At 38.4% G+C, this 18,388-nt stretch overlaps 2 protein-coding genes across 2 annotated transcripts; both read left to right on the forward strand.

Moving 5' to 3' along the window:
- The first annotated feature begins 94 nt into the window (after positions 1–94).
- Positions 95–6,541, forward strand: LOC148722017 (substance-P receptor-like). The gene is made up of 4 exons (XM_088736985.1): positions 95–166; positions 1,635–1,666; positions 3,913–4,105; positions 4,269–6,541. The coding sequence occupies exons 1-4, from the start codon at positions 95–97 to the stop codon at positions 5,160–5,162; spliced, it is 1,191 nt and encodes a 396-aa protein (XP_088593111.1). The 3' UTR covers positions 5,163–6,541.
- Positions 6,542–12,708: 6,167 nt separating this feature from the next.
- Positions 12,709–16,807, forward strand: LOC148722018 (substance-P receptor-like). Its single transcript, XM_088736922.1, has 3 exons — positions 12,709–14,416; positions 14,856–15,082; positions 15,246–16,807. The coding sequence occupies exons 1-3, from the start codon at positions 14,386–14,388 to the stop codon at positions 16,137–16,139; spliced, it is 1,152 nt and encodes a 383-aa protein (XP_088593048.1). The 5' UTR covers positions 12,709–14,385; the 3' UTR covers positions 16,140–16,807.
- Positions 16,808–18,388: the final 1,581 nt, after the last annotated feature.

An 18,388-nucleotide genomic window follows, 5' to 3' on the forward strand; every position in this document is an offset into this window, starting at 1 on the left:
TAATTCATCTATTGCAGGTACGTTTTTATTTGCTATTATCGTGAAGATATTTGTTTTGGCACATTCTAGCTGAATAAGAATTCGTAATTTAACCATGGCGGCCTCTGCAAGAGACAAAATCAACAAAAGCGAAGTGATTTTTGTGATACGTGGGGAAAGGCGACAGGTACAAATCGCATGGTATTGGTAGACCACTCATGCAGATAAGCAAGTGCCCTACTCGAGCAAAGTTATTAATCAAAAATGCCTCTCTCCCCTCACGTTATTGGGAAAAGGAATGTTGTTCGAATGTGAGCAGCCGTTTGTGGGGAGAAGCGTTGCGTGCCGAGACTAAAAACGGCTGCGAGGAAGACTAACATGCAGTATGCAAATTTCAAATACGCATGCAAGAGACTCAATTTATCCAGGGGAGAGGCAATGAACCACATCGACAGAGGGTAACGCCACTGTTTATTGAATAATACTAAAATACGTATTTATATTTTATTCCTACAACTTAACCTATCTACAACAATCTCACCTAGAAGCTTATATATAACCTAATAATACCTTTGACGACAGTACTGACATAAATGTCGTCTCCTGTTTGCTTTTTTGTCCATGTCCTTTTACTTATTTACATATATGTCACATCTATCAATATATTACTAACGAGCAGAAGCAAATAAACCGTGGAAAAAAGGCAGATAAAATTTCTTCCTTTTTTGCTGACAGGTGCCTTGAATATATGTTGCTGTATTTTTCTTTGCTCTTTATTCTTGTTAACTTAATTCCAAGCAGCTGTCTATCAATAGATTGGAGATGTCGAAAAGTGAATTATTAAAACTATTCTGTCAACTATAGCACACATGAGTAAATTGTATGTCTGCTATCAGGATTACTTTTCACCATTAATTATCTGCAGGAAAAGTCAACCATTCTTGCGGGAAACAGCTTTAACGTCAAGTGTACTTTAGACTTTTCAAAACGAAACCTTCGGCAGTGTACCTAAAATGTGGAACACTTTTGAACGCAAAGAAAGAAGACGGTAAAAAGTGTTGCCAGCCGCGTACAGTTTTCGCTAACTGCATATTTCCAGGTAACGTTTAGTTGTTAATAGCTGGCATGTCTTGCACTTCTTTAACACTGAATTCTAAATATTGCACACCAACAAGATGTGTGCGCAAAAGTTGTAGCTTTGTTTTTTCTTGAAATGTAAGAAAATGATTTTATTCAAATTTTCTACCGACGTAGTTTCATTGTGGAAAGGGTAAGACATCTTACCAACAATTAAAGAGTCGCACGATATACCTACCATGCTCTCGTTTTAGTGGAGACCTTCAATCAAACTCTCGCATATGAACACATCACTTTGCTCCCTTAACTTTGCCATCGCAGTTCAGTGAAATGTGAAGTTTAAAATCAATTTGAGAAGCATTCGGAGGCGAAAGCTGGGATATGGCAATTGAAAGAGAAAGTTAACAGGGGGCTCGCATCGTAACAGACGACGTAAAGTAACTGTTTAGAGACTTCTGTTGTTTCTTGAAACTTCCCTCTATATCATAATACGAGAGGCGACAACAGGGGACGTTTCTTTGAAATACATTTCAATTGTCATTCCTTAGTCTGTCCACGACTGTGTTCTTTTTTTGTAGGTCAACGAAGCGAGGAATCCCGAAGGTAGCGTGTAATGGTCTCCAAGAAAACAAAAGTCGTAAACTGATCAGATGCGAGCTTCAGATAAATTCGTACCCATGAGAGTCGCACAAAACTATGAAACATATTTCTAAACCCAGCGACGTGCAATATACATCGCTTTCAATTCTATATTTCTGTTATATCTAATTGACTACAAAGAAAAGTAAGCCAATCCAGAGTGAATTTTCGCGTTCTCACTGGCGCTAAAGGGCATCCGCTGCAAGCGAAAGTTAACAACTCCTCAACCACCACCAGCGGCCCTTGCACTGCCATCTTTTTCGTCTTCTTTGGATACTTTATTGACATTAGCTGCACTCAAGGTGACGTTTCATTACAGACCATCTCTGTAGTTTTAAAAAACGTCTCACAAAATCGAAATTGGAAAACAATTAAAATAAGAAAATAATTTACATTTAGTAAGCAAAATTAAATTAAAGCCTAGATTTATCATTATTGGAGCTGAGAAGAAAGACCGATATAGGAACAGTGAGGTTCTTGAGCTAGCCCATGTAACTTATCATTTCTATTACTCTTGTCGTAATCATTACTGTTGTCTTCACTATTCTTATCATAAATATGATTATTTTCTACTATGCAATTATTGGTTGAGTGTCAATAAGTCGCTTTAGTATAATTTCAGAGCTGAGCAAAGAGTTTCCAGCGATCTGATTGGTCGAGCGGTTCCTTATATGACGCTATATAAACCGCTCCGCGCGGTTTATATAAAATGTTAAAATAAAATGTTAATAAATGTTACTAAAATGTTATGATTTTAGAAATTTCTCTGTTGTTCAGCTCTGAAGTTATACTAAAACAATTATTCGCCTCTGGTTCGGTGAATATTGTCGAATAATCCAATCGACTTCGTCTCGGAGATTATTGGACGATATTCACCTCACATTCGGCGAATAATTGTTAAATATTCTTGAATCATCTTTTCCTTGTGGAACAGGGTACTCATAAATATGTGATAGGAGGCAGCAGCCGTCATATACAGTCTTCACTGCTTATTTTTATTTCGCAGAAAGGTTTTCCGACTCGACCCAAGCCTCTCTCGCTTTTTCTCTCCTCTGTTACCATCGCACCCCTCACTATTTCGCTCCGTCTTACTATATGACAACTGGAACAGGCTAGAATCGTCGAAGTGCCCGAGATACCAATGTAACGTTCATCCTTAATTGTTTACTGATTGACATATTTCTCTCTAATAAACGTCAAACGGTAAAGGCCCTGAATTTTTAACTGTCAACCGTCAAAATCGAAACTAAATTAACTATCACCCGTCAAAGCTATTCCCCATGAAGACCCTTACGCAAAGGTAACGGAGCAGTATCAGTTCTAGCCAACAGAGTACAAAAGGGGACTATAGAAAATTGACTGCCAATTTAGTGGGGGATCTTAGGAATAATACAGAACCAAATAAGTTCTCTCGTGACACCACTAAAATCCTCCAAACCTACCCCACCGCTGCGATCCACCCGGCGATAAATAATCATCGGTTCTTAAAGTAAATAGCATTAATTTCTTCATTCTGTAGTTGTATGCGATGATGTAAAGGCCAAAAGGATAGATCAAAACAACAGCTGCAAACAATTCATAGTATTCACATAATTGGTGCATACCGTTGATTTTAAGGTGTAGGAAATACGCCTTATTTTGTACCATTAATTTTTCGTGAAAATTTAATTTGTGGAAAATTAATTTGTAACATTCTCGGCTTTGTTTCAGGTTTAAACCACAGTAAAAAGACGGTTAAAATTTTTTTATCACTCGGTGGCAATAAGTAGCATGATGGTGACAGATAATTCATCTATTGCAGGTACGTTTTTATTTGCTATTATCTTGAAGATATTTGTTTTGGCCATTTTAGGTGAATAAAGGTTCGTAATGTAACCATAGCAGCCTCTGCAAGAGACAAAGTCAACAGAAGCGAAGTGATTTTTGCGATACGTGGGGAAAGGCGTCAGGTGCAAATCGCATGGTGTTAATAGGCCATTCAAGCAGATAAGCAAGCGCAAGTTATATGAAGCGCCTTACTCGACCAAAGTTATTTATCAAAAATGCCTCTCTCCCCTCACGTTATTGGGAAACTCGACAACATCAGACACGAGGGATTTTCTGTACAGCCGTGACAAAAGTTATCTAGGCTTGGCTATGCTAAGTTAGGTTCTTAAAAAAATTATTGTAAGAAAGTTATAGAGATCGAAGCTGATTTACTCCACATTTTTTTCTTAGATGTGGCAAACTCGAATTCATCGGTTGTCTAACTTTGGCATATGTGGTTATATTCGTCCTCAGCTTCTTTGGTAACATCTGTATCATTTACATTGTGGTTTCTCGTAAAAGGATGAGGACTAACTTCAATTTCTTAGTCCTAAATATGGCGGTTGGAGATCTCCTGGTTTCTCTCTTCCTCATGCCGTTTGAGGTGAGTAACAGTTGGCCAATTATCAAATGTTACTTCCTCGTTTAGTTTCGTTACGAAAATCGCGCTCAATCACCCCCAGGAATTTAACACATCGTGTATTCCCACGCTATGAGCTCCGGTTGTTATTAAAAAACCTATTTTATGTACTTCCCTGTCCTCCTAGGTAAAATTCTTGTATACTGGCTTGTCCTGGATCCCAGGGGCAGTAGGAAAAGTCACGTGTAAGTTTGTTCACTTCTTGGGGAGCCAGTCCATTGCTACGAGTATCATAACACTTGTCTTTGTTACAGTGGATCGTTACTTCGCCGTTTTGCATCCACTTCGAGACATTTGTTTCATTCGAAACACAAAACTAGTCACCTCTGTGATATGGATTTCGTCTTCCTTGTGTTTTTTGCCGTATCTCTTGCTCCTGGATGTTGTAAAGAGTGCTGATGGTTTTCACTGGGAATGTAGATTGGTTTGGAATTTCTTTTCCCTAGACGGAAGTGTCCAGCTTTCCATCGCCAAAGCCTATTACATGATCATGTTCTTGATACTATATTTGGTTCCTCTTATTGTCATCGCATGGGTTCATGTTCTTATTGGTCGACATCTTTGGTCACACCAGATCCCAGGGGAGCCAACAGCTCATCAGAGACATCGGAATGAACTGTCAAAGCGCAAGGTACTGCGCATTATCATTATCGTGTCGGTGACGTTTGCACTGTGTTGGTTGCCAGCTCACATTCTACATCTATTGATTTACTATTTTACTCACACTTTTAAAGCTTTGCTCAAGGTTGAACGCCTTACTTCCGGTTTATTTTTCATATCACATGCCAATAGTGCCATAAATCCTTGTCTGTTTATTGGTTTAAACCAAAGATTCAACGATGAATTCAGAGGAATTCTCAGATGTCTTTTCTGCCGAAATCGCTTTCCTATGAGAAGAAGCTTTGGGACAGAACCACCAATTTTTCTAACTCGCATACCAAAGACTGTACGTCAGTGTAGTGCAACTGTCATCCCTCTTCACGTGCAACAGCGCGCACGGTCTCAGAGCTGTACGCTTTGAAATTTTTCTTTAGTTAGACAAGACGATAAAATCCGATCGTATTCAATCTTTTCTGGCTATTGGTTAGACAAGACGATTAAAACCTACCAAAACCATTAAAGCTTGATATTTTAGAAATTTTATCATTGCCAATCTGTTCTCAGTAGTGTTAGTATTATTCAACAAATGAAAAAATGGTTCATACATGATAAGCCAATTCAGGGAAAAAGCTTTGCATGGAAATAATCATGGTATATACGAAAGGCTGTACTTACTTTGTAGGACGTTAGAGGATCACGCTCAACTAGTGTGTTTTGCGTGTCGTTGTTCTTATCATCATCCGGACACTCATTCATGTTTCTTAGAAACCACATATAGCATGTCAATATTTTCATGGCAAAAATTAAAACAAAGTATTGTTAACCAGAGCACAATTAAACCGCCAGTTTGAAAGAGGTATATGGAAGACGTTATCTATCTGTTGCATATAGCCAATAAAGAATTTTTAAGACGGTTAAACAGCTACCACGATACAATCAATTCACGGCTGAGATATCAGACTCAGAAACTATATGTTCTTAGACAAATAAATTGACCAATTAATGTTTCTACAAAAAACCTATGAAGTCCTTAAAGACCCATATATTATTTGGTCTCGGTACTAATTGTATCACTTTGAATTTGTATAATGTAGCTCAGGCAGACAGAAGTATAGTTTAGGAACCATTGTTGATAAAGTTTTCAGCGAAAAATGTGAGCTTTTTTGTATGGTTGTCTTAGAGTAATTTTGCTCAGGAAATGTAAGTACTGTAACTAATTGTTTAAAAATATCTTCTGTGCCGTTGGAGATGCAAGTGCTGTCAAATTGAAACAGTTAGTGGTTTAGCTCTTCTAGCGTTTGTGAACAAATAGAAGAGCAAATATGCAATACTGTACTCCCCAAGTAAGCAAAGTTTCAGCAAAGTTTCCCAATGTTATCTACATTGTATAATATGACAAGAAACCACCTTAAGCGGTTGAGTAAATTAAAAATTCCTTAGAAAGAAGTGCAGATCTTGAATGAACCATCGAGAGGACCACGATTTTTCATCTCTTCAAATTCTTAATGGTTTTCAGCAGATCACTGTTATATTGAGGTTTTGAGCACATTTCAATCACAAAAAAAGTCAGTGATCTCATTGAAAATTTCAATTTATGCAAACTTCGAGAATGTTTACCGAGCTCTTGAACAATTAACCTGTCATTTGACAACGTTTCACAGGCCTTTACGTTCTTTATTTAATATTACAAAGGATAATCGTCTTCAATTACGTCCTTTCTTTGTTTGGTAAACTCTTTGTTTCAAGCACAAAGGGACTCCTAGAGGAGGCCAAGTCGCTTTCTGCCAAATTTTGCCGTGTTGGCACGCACTATTAATTTTGAATCATAAAAACTAAAAGATAAATAAACTTCAAGATGTAACCTTTCGTATGATTCGTTAGATTTAATTGAGAATTGCGTTCATAAGAACGAGACTCGTGTTACAGCTCACCTCGATATTCTTTGCGCTTTTAGAACACTTAACAATATGCTTGCCGAAAGAACCCAAAAAGATTTAGGGCTAAAATTACAAAGGGTTTACAAGCAAAAAACAAAGGACGTCAAAGTCTGTTTGAGTAAACTTCGCTGTATTTGTAAGCGCTGTTAATTTCGCATTATACTTCTAATTCTTAGCACTTATATGGTGTAAATTTCATACAACATTATTCATATCAGCAGGAATCACTCAGTGAAAATCACTCGGCAAATACTTGACTCTGGTTTTGCTGTTCGCAAACTGATCATAATCTTCGTGATATCAGCATGTTTTATGTCGTTTAACGTTCCATTATTGAGACACTAAACCTAACTTCTGAGTCCCTTTCCCTTTTCGCGATGTACTACTACATCTTAGCTTTCATTTGATGTAAGTGCCACACGAGAGGCTACACTTAACGTTTAAGTCAAATCGCCAACGGTGGCGATGTGACTTCGAGTGGTGGCGAGTTTGTTGTGATGGAGAAGTGATCGTAAAACTTCAAAAACAATCATGCACTTATTTTCCCTTTCCAATTGACAGACGTCAGATCGTGACAGATACTTTTAATGAAAAATGTTTAAAAATTTACTTGGAAGCCTTGTAAGTCACCTTTACCGTTATGTTAATAAAAATGTTTCGGTAAAGCCTTTCTATTTAATTTTAATAGCATCTGTTTTCTTTAACCTATCTACTCGCGAAGAAAAAAATAGCACTTTATGGAGGATCGTCTCATAATCAAACTCGTACTTGTAGCCCTAAATCTTTTTGGGTTCTTTGGGCAAGCATATTGTTAAGTGTTAAAAAAAACAAAAATGTTATTTACCAGCCAAGGTCGGTCCGTATTGGGAAAAAACTGTGCTCTCTGTCTTGAGTACCGCACTCGGCGTACGGCGGTATCCAAGACCTCGGGCACAGTTTTTCCTAATACGGACCTCCCGGCTGGTGAATAACATGTCTGCATTTTATTAGCGACTGGGGAGCAGAAGCAAATATACCGTGGAAAAAGAAAGATAAATTTATTCCTTTTTAGCTGACAGGTGCCTTTGCATATATTTCCTTGTATTTTTTACGCCGTTATTTTCGTTGACTTAAACCCAGCAAATGTCCATCAATAGATTGTTACGCCGAAACGTGAATTATTCAAATTCTTCTTTCTATGATGAAATCCATTAGCAATCTATTTGTCCGCCATCAGGCTTGCTTTGAACAATTACTTATCTGCAGGAAAAGTCAGCCGTTTAAGCGCGATACAGCTTTGATGACAAGTGTACTTTAGACTTTCAAGAAGAAACTTCAACAGTGTACAGTGAAATGTCGGACCCTTTTAAACGCTCAGAAAGAAGACGATAAAGAGTATTGCCAAACTTGTCCAGTTTTCTCCAACGGCATCTTTCTAGGTAACGTGAGATAGTTAATAGCTGGCATATTCTGCGTTGCTGCAACACTGAATTTCAAATACCACACACCCATAAAATGTTTACACAAATGTTGCAGCTTTGTATGATCTTTAACTGTTAGAAAAATGATTTGATTCAAATTTTGTACCGACGCAGTTTTATAGTGGAAAGGGTAAGACATCTTACCAACAATGAAAGAGTCGTATGTCATACATGCTCTCGTTTTAATAGAGACCTTCAATCAAAACTCTCAAATATGAAGATATTACTTAGCTCTCTTAACTTTGCCATCACAGTTCAGTGAAGTGTGAGGGTTTAAAAGCCATCTGAGAAGCATTCGGAGGCGAAAGCTGGGAAGTGGCAGGAAAGAAACAAAGGTAACAGAGGGCTCGCATTGTAACAGACGACGTAAACTAACTGTTAAGAGACTTCAGTTGTTCCTTGAAACTTCGCTTTATTTCATAATATGAGAGACGACTGCAAGGGACGTTTCTCTGAAATAGATTTTGAATGTGTCGTTCCTTAGTCTGTTCACGGCGGTATGTTTTTTTTTTAAGTCAACCAAGCGAGGAATCCCAAAGTGAACGTGTAATGGTTTCTAAGAAAAGAGAAGTCCGTGAACTGATTATTCAAGCTTTAGATAATTCCGTACCCATGAGAGTCGCACAAAACATATGAAACATGTCATACACCGCTTTTTATTCATATCTAATTAACTACAAAGAAAAGTAAGGCAATTCAGGGTGGATTTTCGCATCCTCACGGCCTTAAAGGCAGTCCTCTGTAAGCGAAAGTTAACAGCTCTGAGGCACAACTTTACCACTACCAGTGGCGCTTGCACTACCATCTTTTTCGTATTCCTTTGAACCTTTAGCGAAACCAGTTGCACTCAGGGTGACGTTTTGTTATAGACCGTCTCTGTACTTGTGACAATATTTACTAAAATAACTAAAAATAGCAGCAGCTGTCATGTTTGGAGCATGTCCCAGTGGCCCGCCGATAATTTTTTTTCAGATTAGAACGCTGACTTTGAGGATCTTAATGGGGGGTAGCTTTGACGGTTGGAGGTTAATTTTTTTCGATTTTGACGATGGAAGGATTATTAACGACTAGAACGGTTGACGGTGATATTTCAGAACCTTAAATGGCTGATGAATGTTACGTTAGTATCTTGTGCACTTTTAGAAATTTCTTTCATTGGATTGTTAAGTTTGTATCTCCCGGACTTTTAGAATTTCTCTTTCAACGGATTGTTACTTTTATCTTGCGCCTTTTAGAATTGACTTACAGAATCGATTGTTGCTTTTGTATCTCGCGTACTTTCAGGATTCTCTTTCATCATCATTGTTACTTCAGTATATCGCACGCCTTTTGGATATCCTCATTAAATCTTTACGTTAGTTTCTCGCGTTAAGATTCTCTTTCACTGGGTTGTTTCGTAAGTCTCTTGCACACTTTTAGGATTCTCTCTCATTTCACTGTCACGTTAGTATCTCGCGCACTTTTGGGATTCTCTTTCATTCGATTGTTACGTTAGTATCTAGCTCACTTTTTAAAAAAATCTTTCATCCGATTGTTACATATGTATCTCGCGTACTTTTAGGTTTTCTCTAACGCACTTTAGGATACTCCTTCATTCGTAAGTTACTTTAGCAACTTGCGCATACGAATGATTGTCCAGCCCACATTCGATTGTTACATTAGTATCTCGTGCACTTTTAGGATTCTCAATTATTCGATTGGAACGTTAACTTCAGTGTTTTCCTTACTATTGGCAATTTAATTATAGATAAAAGACAAAGACGTTGTTGATCTTGAAGGAATGATTAATATGCTGGTGAAAACTCGATTGAGGAGTTTTACGATGAAAGCTCTCGACAGATTTTAGGAGACTCGACATGCTCTAAGCATGATCTTCGTAGCGTGGCGTATTGGCGAGTGCGAAGACAAGTTATCAATACAGTCAGTTATCTTTCAATATTCAAGTACTGAATTGAACATTTAAAAATCAAACTGCCGGATTTGTATTTGAAAATGACGGTAAACGGAGCGTTTTTTTGGAGATCTGGAGACTAGTTTACCAGTCTAAAGATTCTTCCAGATCTTAAACTGTTGTTAGCAAGCAGCTAAGATAGAGAGATTTTTGGACCGTTTGACGGTAATATTGATTTGCATTTTTGACAGTTGAGTGTAAAAATCTATCCTTTTTGACGGCTGACGGTTAAATTTTAAGCCGTATGAAGGTGGACAGTTAAACACCATTGAGACCCTATCTCATTGCAGCAGCTGTTTATGATTACAACAACTTTTCTCCCTGCCGCAACTCATAATGTTGTCCTGTTGAATGAGTGATGGAGTGAAAAATATAATATGTACGACCTCTTAACCCACAAAAAATTCCGCCGAGTTTTACTCGATATTCCTCGCTCTCGGCTTTTGTTTGTTTCGGAACATCTTTGCTCCTTCAACGCTTGGTAACGATTTCTTCGGATCACTTCGAATGTTATTCGTAATTAGCACGTGATTACAATGTTTCCCGGTACTACTTATTATATTATTTCGAAAACTGGGATGAAATTTTTTTTCTTTGAAGGGAGAGCATTTTACCGTTTGAATCAGCGAATTATGCCCAGTAGATAATTTTTGTGGCTATTGCCTCCGAGGCGAAGCCACATGTGTGATCGAGATGAGTGAGTGTGTGAGTGGGTGAATGTTACAATAGAATTCCGATTTTGATTCAATTTTGACCCGATGTTTCCTAGTGCTACTTATTGTTTTTTTCAGAGTATCGACAAAGTTCTGTTTCTGAGGTTGTATTTTGTCTCTTTTTTCTTCGGAATAATTTTGCTTAGCGGGCAATCGGGGTCAGCGGAGCGTGCCTTGAAGAGCTTCCTCTCTGCCCTTTTGTAATAGGTCTCGAATGTCTATTCTCTTTGATATATATTTTCTTTTAAAGCACCTATCTAGGAAATTTTGTATGACCGTGAGGTCTGAATCTACCACAACATAAACAGACACCATAGGTGAAATTCGGTAGGACTAAGGTGCTAAATAGGCGGTCAACTTCGCTTTGGTTGAAACCTGCCTTCCGTAAAGATCTCAATATATAAATAGACACTTATTCGCCTTCATCAGCTTAACTCGTACATGTTCGCTGTACTTACGATTTTTCCTGAAATATGACACCTAAAATAGACAGCTCCGTGTATTGCGGAATGTTGTTAACTGGCGCCATGGTCTGACTAAAAACTTTCTTACGAAAAATAAGCTCCTTACATTTTGACGGGTTACACATCATGTTATTGTCCTCAGACCAAGTTAAAAACTGATCAACTAAATCTGTACGACAGTGGCCATTACTCCAAACAGGAACAATGAGGGTTGAATCGTCAGCGTATTTAAACAAAGCAGGATGATTATCTAAGCTAATTTCTAGATCGTTAATGAAAATACCAAGTAAGTATGGCCCACTCACACTACCCTAAGTAGTTCCCCTATAAACACATTTCCACTGTCCTCGAAAACTATTGTAAATCACGCGCTGTTGACGTTTCTCAAGAAAGCTTAAGTACTAAGTGATTATAAATGGATTTAATGCTACCTGCTTAAGCTTAAGGTGGCTCGTACCGGTTTTCATCTTTTTGATGGTTTGTAACTTTGAAAGAATACAACAGAAAGACTGACCAAGGCCAGTTGAACACTTTTACGGGGTTGAATTACATAATCATTGGTTATCCAAAAAATAAGTGTCATTTCGTCACCAGCAGTTTTCATGGCAACGCTTTCATAGGCTTTTCAGACGCACTTTTTAGCTTGTGGCTTAAATAATTCGAAAACTAACCCGGTGACCCACTAATTTTTTTCAGTGATTGCTTTTGGCACTTGAAAAGGAAAATGCACAAAGATTTTTAAAAAATTCTACGGAGCGGAATTTCAGAAAATCTACAAAAAGTGCAATTTTCACATATCGCAAATTTCCTTCCGTAGAATTTTCTATTTTTTTTCTGACGATTCCTTTCGACGTTATTATCATATTGGAACAATAAAAAGAAGGGGTAACCGGACTTGTTTTCATGCAATAGCTTTCGTGAGTTTAGCAATTTCCACGCGCGTTCTCGCGCATTTAAAAACCTGGATTCTATAAGATCGACATTTGCTCATTATCTGGTTTAGCTACCGCTGGCAGTTGCGTGTGCTCGCGCGAGCACATTCTATCTGATGTTTACAGACGTTTACTGCTAAGAAAATCATTAAACAGCCGTCAAAGACAGCCTCCCGAACTCATCATAAAAATCCTACACATGAATTCTGGCCATATCATATTATTTTCCTTGAAGTTTCAAAGTCTTCTTCCACTTCAGGTAGATTATCCTTCAATTGAGTTCTTTTTTCGTCGTCGCAAGATTTCATATCGGTTGAATATTTCTTTTAAATGTGAAGTGAAGCAATCTTTACTTCTCCGAAAATCGTCTTCGTTATCTTAGTTTCTATCTCCTGCATTCACAATGGCCGCTCAACACATCAAATACAAGCTCTTAGGTAAACTTCTCGCATAAGTAGAAAAAAATCCTCGCACCGCCATCTTTGTCTTAAAATTTCGTCTCTTAATCTCGCGCTTCTTTCGCACGTTTCTCTCGCGCGTGACGCAAGAGTGATCTGTTCCCCGCGCGAGGAAACTGGTACGAGCCACCTTAATAGACAAAAGTTCATGATTAACACTGTCAAACGCTTTACTGAAATCCATAGCAAATAACCGCACAGCTTTGCACTTAGGATCGTCGAGATGTGCGCGATGTGCTGCATACTTATAAGTGCATCTATACAGCTACCCCCTGTTCTGTAAGCGAACTGAGTCGAGCTTAAGTGTTACTCAACAGTGTCCCGCGCGTGGATGTTATACACGCACTTCTCAAAAGCTCGCGCAATTACTGGACTGATATTGATCCCTCTGTAGTGTCTTTCCCTTGGGAACATCAACCTTAGGGAGGGGTATTACGTGAGCTCTTTTCCACGATGAGGGCCAGGCACTAAACTTCAGACACAAGTTCCAGATCTTACAAATTATAGGCGTAAAAATTTCTGCTTGGTATTTCCACACCCAAAAAGGTATGTCGTCCGGTCCAGTGGCTGTTTTTTTTTAAGAGCCGCAAACCGTTCCACACCTGTCTTTCTGAGATCTCAGGAACTTGGACTCCATTCTCCACTTGGGCAGGTGTAGGTTGCTTATACTCAGTGGCCCAACATAAATCAGCAAAATAATCATTCAGTTCAACCTGCGATTGTATGTCCAACGTAGTTTTTGCTGAGTGACAGCGACGCTGTGACAGGTCATCTACATGTTTCCACCACTGCCTAGTGCCTACGGGTGCTTGCAGAAGATTTCTTCTGTTCTTGCTGATCAGTTCACTTATTCTTCTGTTTATCTCACGTAGCCGAACTACATTATTTAAATCAATTCTCGATTTAGCCCTCATCAAGGACTTAACTAAGGGGTTCATCCACGCCGGATCACGCGATGACATGCGCACTCTCCGATAAGGCATGCACCTGTCCATGTAATTGTGAATAGGAGTCTCTAAAATATTTACCGCCTGATCAACGTCCTCTGTTCTAAGGACACTTTCCCAAGCCTCGCTTGCTAGTTCCAGATATAACGCTTCCTTTTTGTGCTTCCCACAATCCCGAATGCGAACTGTTTGGTGCACGGGTTGAGTGTTTTTTCCCGCCGGTAGAATAACCGCCGTATGATCCGTTTTTATCGATATGCAATACAGAGTACATTTTCCAAACAAGTCCGGTAGATTCGTAGAGACATTATCCAAAAACGCAGCACCTCTTGTTGGAAAGTCCACCAGGGAATTCCATCCAGTCAACAAGCACAATTCATTAGCGTCAAGCTGATTAGTATCGCCACCCATAACAATGGTCGATCCAGGATGTTCATCTAAAGCGTTGTCCACTAAATGAACAAGGTATTGTAAGAAGTCCGAGGACCTGTATGTTGGTTGAGGCGGGTGGTAAATACCACACACTAAAAGTAAATGTCTCGAGGGTAAAGGCGAAAAGTATTGATTAGTAGATTAAAAAAAAAACAGTTGGGAACGATTCACAGTATTCACTTATTTAATCTCTGCATAACTGATTTTGAGGTGAAGGAAATACTCCTTACTTTGTGCCGTTAATTTTTAGTGAAAATCATATTTGTGGGAGATTGGTTGTAACATTCTCTACTCTGTTAAGGTTTAAACTCCAGTGAGAAGACGGTTAAAATTGAGTGGTATTGAGCAGCATGATGGCGGCAGATAACTCTTCAATTACAGGTACCTTTTAATGCCCTTTTAGTTTGAAGATATTTGTTTTGGCACGTTTTGGATGAATAAGAGTTCGTAATGTTACCATGGCAACCTCTGTGTGAGACAAGATCAACAGAAGTGAGGTGATTTTACAAGCGGGTGCTAGTTATATGAAGCGCCTCACTCGGACGAAGATCCATTCAAGTAAAAAATCGTAGATGCCTCTCTCTTCCCTCATGCGCTGTAATTGGAAAACTTGATAACTACAGACGAAAGGTTTTCTTGTACAATCGTGACAAAAACGGGTAGCAAACTAGAAAGAGATCTACAAAAAGATAATTCGTCTGTTAGACACCATCATCATTTAGTCAAGGCTAAGCTAATTTATGTTCTTAACAAATTATCTGACAGAGAAATTGTAGAAATCTTAAAATCGAAGTTGATTTATTCCCTTTTTTTCTCTTAGATGTGGCAAACTCGACTTCATCAGTTGTTAACCGTTATTTTCCTGTCAACAGTACTGTAAAGTTAACTTTAGCATACGTGCTTATATTCGTCCTCAGCTTCTTTGGTAACATCTGTATAATTTACATTGTGGTTTCTCGTAAAAGGATGAAGACTAATTTCAATTTCTTAATTGTAAATATGGCAGTCGCAGATCTCCTTGTTTCTCTCTTCCTCATGCCGGTTGAGGTGAGTAACAGTCGACCAATCATTAAATGTTACTTCATAATTTAGTCTCGTTACGAGAAACGCTCTTACTCACTTCCAGCAATTTAACACATTTTGTATTCCCACGATATTAGGTCGGGTTGTTATCGAAAAATCCCTCTTGTGTACTTCTCTGTCCTTGTAGGTAAAGTTTTTGTATACTGGCCGGTCCTGGATCCCAGGGGCAGTGGGAAGAGTCACGTGCAAGTTCGTTTACTTCTTGGCGAACCTTTCAATTGCTGCGAGTATCATAACACTTGTCTTCATTACAGTGGATCGTTACTTTGCCGTTATCTATCCACTTCGAGATATTTGCTTCATTCGAAACGCAAAACTAGTAACCTCTGTGATATGGATCTCATCTTCCCTGTATTTTATGCCGTATCTCTTGCTCCGTGATGTTGTAAGGAGTGCTGATGGTTCTCACTGGGAATGCAGATTGGTTTGGAATTTCTTTACCTCAGATATAAGTGTCCAGTTCTCTATGGCCAGAGCCTATTACATGGCCATGTTCTTGATACTGTATTTGGTTCCTCTTGTTATCATCGCACGGGTTCATGTTCTTATTGGTCGACATCTTTGGTCACGCCAGATCCCAGGGGAGCCAACAGCTCATCAGAGACATCAGAATGAACTGTCAAAGCGCAAGGTACTGCGCATGATCATCATCGTAGCGGTGACGTTTGCGTTGTGTTGGTTGCCAGCTCATATCCTGCATTTATTGAATTACTATTTTACCGACTCTTATACAGCTTTGATTAAAGTTGAACGCCTGGAATCCGGTTTATTTTTCATATCACACGCCAATAGTGCCATAAATCCTTGTCTGTTTATTGGTTTAAACCAAAGATTCAACAATGAATTCAGAGGAATTCTTAGATATCTTTTCTGTCGAAATCGCTTTCCCACGAGAAGAAACATTGGGACAGAACCACCTGTTGTTCTAACTCGCATACGAAAGACTGTACGTCAATGTAGAACCATTGCTATCCCTCTTCACGCTCAACAGCGTGTACGGTCTCAGAGCTGTATGTTTTGAAATTTTTCTTTAGTTAGACAACACGATAAAAACCGACCACATTGAATCCTTTTTTTCTTTTTCAGTGGCTAGACAAGACGATTAAAACCTATCAAAACACTTAGACATTGTAGAAATTTTATGATCGCTTATCTATTCTCAGAAACATTTGTATAATTCAACAAATGAAAAAAGGGTCATAAATGATAAGCCAAGTCAGGGGAAGGAGTTGCATGGAAATAATCATGGTCTATACGAAAAGCTACACTTACTTGGTAGGAAATTAGAAGACCACGCTCAACTAGTGTGTTTTGCGTGTCGTTGTTCTGATTATCATCCGGGCACTCATTAATGTTTCTGAGAAACCACACATACCTTGTCAATATTTTCATTGCAAAAGTAGAACGAGTTATTGTCTACCAGAACACAATTAAACCGCAAGTTTGTAAGAGGTATATAGAGGAAGTTATCCGTCTGTTACATGTAGCGGAACACAAAGTAGAAGAATTTGTAAGACGGACAAACAGTTACCACGATACAACAATTTACGGCTGAAATATCAGACTCAGAAACTATATACTCTCAGACAAATTAATTGACCAGTTAATGTTTCTAAAAAACCTATGAAGTCCTTAAAAGACCCTATATATTATTTGGTCTCAGTAATAAAAGCTATCATTTTGATTGTGTGTAATGTGGCTCGTGCAGACAGAAGTATAGTTTAGGAACCATTATTGATAAAGTTTTCAGTGAAAGATGTGAGCTGATGTGCATGGTTGTCTTTATGTAACTGCTTAAGAAATGTAAGTATTTTAACTAATTATTTAAAATATCTTCTGTACCGTTGGAGATGAAAGTACTGTCAAATTGAATCAGTTAGTGGTTTAGCACTTCTAGTGTTCGTGAACAAATTAAAAAATCAAATATACAACTTCATACTGTACTCCCTAAATAAGTTAATTGTTAGCAACGTCTCCCCAAGATATCTAAATAGTATAATATAACAAAGAACTACCCTAAGTGATTGAATAAATTAAAAATTCCTTTGAAAGATGTGCAGTTCGTGAATGAACCATCAAGAGAACCACGAGTTTTCATCTCTTCAAATTGTAATTGGTTTTCAGATCACTGTTCTGTTGAGGTTTTGAGCACATATAAATCACAAAAAAAGTCAGCGATTTCATTGACAATACCAATTAATGCAAACTTCGTGATGTTTATCAACTCATAACCTGTCATTTGACAACGTTTCGTAGGCCTATTATGTTCCTTATTTTTAAATATTAATATTAAAAGATTACAAAGGATAGTCGGCTTAAATGACGCCCCAAAAAGTCCATATTCGTTTCTTTACTTTTAAGAGTATCCTTAGGTTTCGCCCATATTTGGGAGCGAATTAACGTTTACATAGAAAATATCTAGAAATTTAGGCGTCAATTTTTTGGCATTTCAGAGAGAAACTTTCCAGCATTTTACGAGTACAATCGGGACAGGCCTACCTCCGGTAACCGATCACCTAAACTTGACATTTTGAATGGTCGCTTACTTGAGATATTAAAGCCAGCTTTTTAATGTTTACCATGTATATCTATTGTCCAGGTAATAAAAAGAAAATTACACGTTAGCTTGAAATTATAAACAGACATTTTTTTTTCGTTGCCCACATCGTTCGATAATCGATCTCAACAGAACTTTCGTGTTTGATTTAGCTCGATCGCCGTACACAATCAAATTCAATTTAAGGATTGTTTTATTTAGGAAAACTTTTGTTGGGGGGTCTTTACCACTCGCTTGGCTTTTAACGAGAAGTACTGAGACTCTGGACTCTTCTCTCTTTTTTATTCTTTCCTACTACAACGTTACGGGTCTCTTCTATCTCTACTGCTGCTGCTACTACTTTCCTTCTTCTTGTAGCTAGGAGTGCCCAAGCATTAAATGCAAAAATCCCAGACATGCTTCGGTTAGCTGGCCGTGGGAGCTTCCATAGTGCATTCGTTGTTTTGCAAAGGGGGAAATTGGGTGGCTCGCTCCGAAGCATTTGGCGAGCACCAAGGAACCAATTAAACGCCAATGATCGAGCTGCGCACGCACAAACAGGATCTCCAGTGTGGGTAAAACTCAAGGTCAGTTTTACCAACCCAAACATGACCACCTATGAAACTAGCCATTTCCAACCATAAAGGGCGGTTATCAAGTCTAACAAGGTAACAAGAAAAATCTGTAGACTAAGAATAGTTTAAGTACATACTAGAAACATAAGGTGAAGGCAA

This window comes from Stylophora pistillata, chromosome 10 (assembly GCF_964205215.1).
Source record: "Stylophora pistillata chromosome 10, jaStyPist1.2, whole genome shotgun sequence".
NCBI lineage: Eukaryota > Metazoa > Cnidaria > Anthozoa > Scleractinia > Pocilloporidae > Stylophora > Stylophora pistillata.

Coding starts and splice junctions, on each gene's coding strand:
- LOC148722018 (XM_088736922.1), top strand. CDS start 14,386: ATGATGGCGGCAGATAACTCTTCAATTACAG. Junction 14,417..14,855: donor AGATAACTCTTCAATTACAG/GTACCTTTTAAT, acceptor TTTTTCTCTTAG/ATGTGGCAAACTCGACTTCA. Junction 15,083..15,245: donor TCTTCCTCATGCCGGTTGAG/GTGAGTAACAGT, acceptor CTGTCCTTGTAG/GTAAAGTTTTTGTATACTGG.
- LOC148722017 (XM_088736985.1), top strand. CDS start 95: ATGGCGGCCTCTGCAAGAGACAAAATCAACAAAAGCGAAGTGATTTTT. Junction 167..1,634: donor TACGTGGGGAAAGGCGACAG/GTACAAATCGCA, acceptor CTTTTTTTGTAG/GTCAACGAAGCGAGGAATCC. Junction 4,106..4,268: donor TCTTCCTCATGCCGTTTGAG/GTGAGTAACAGT, acceptor CTGTCCTCCTAG/GTAAAATTCTTGTATACTGG.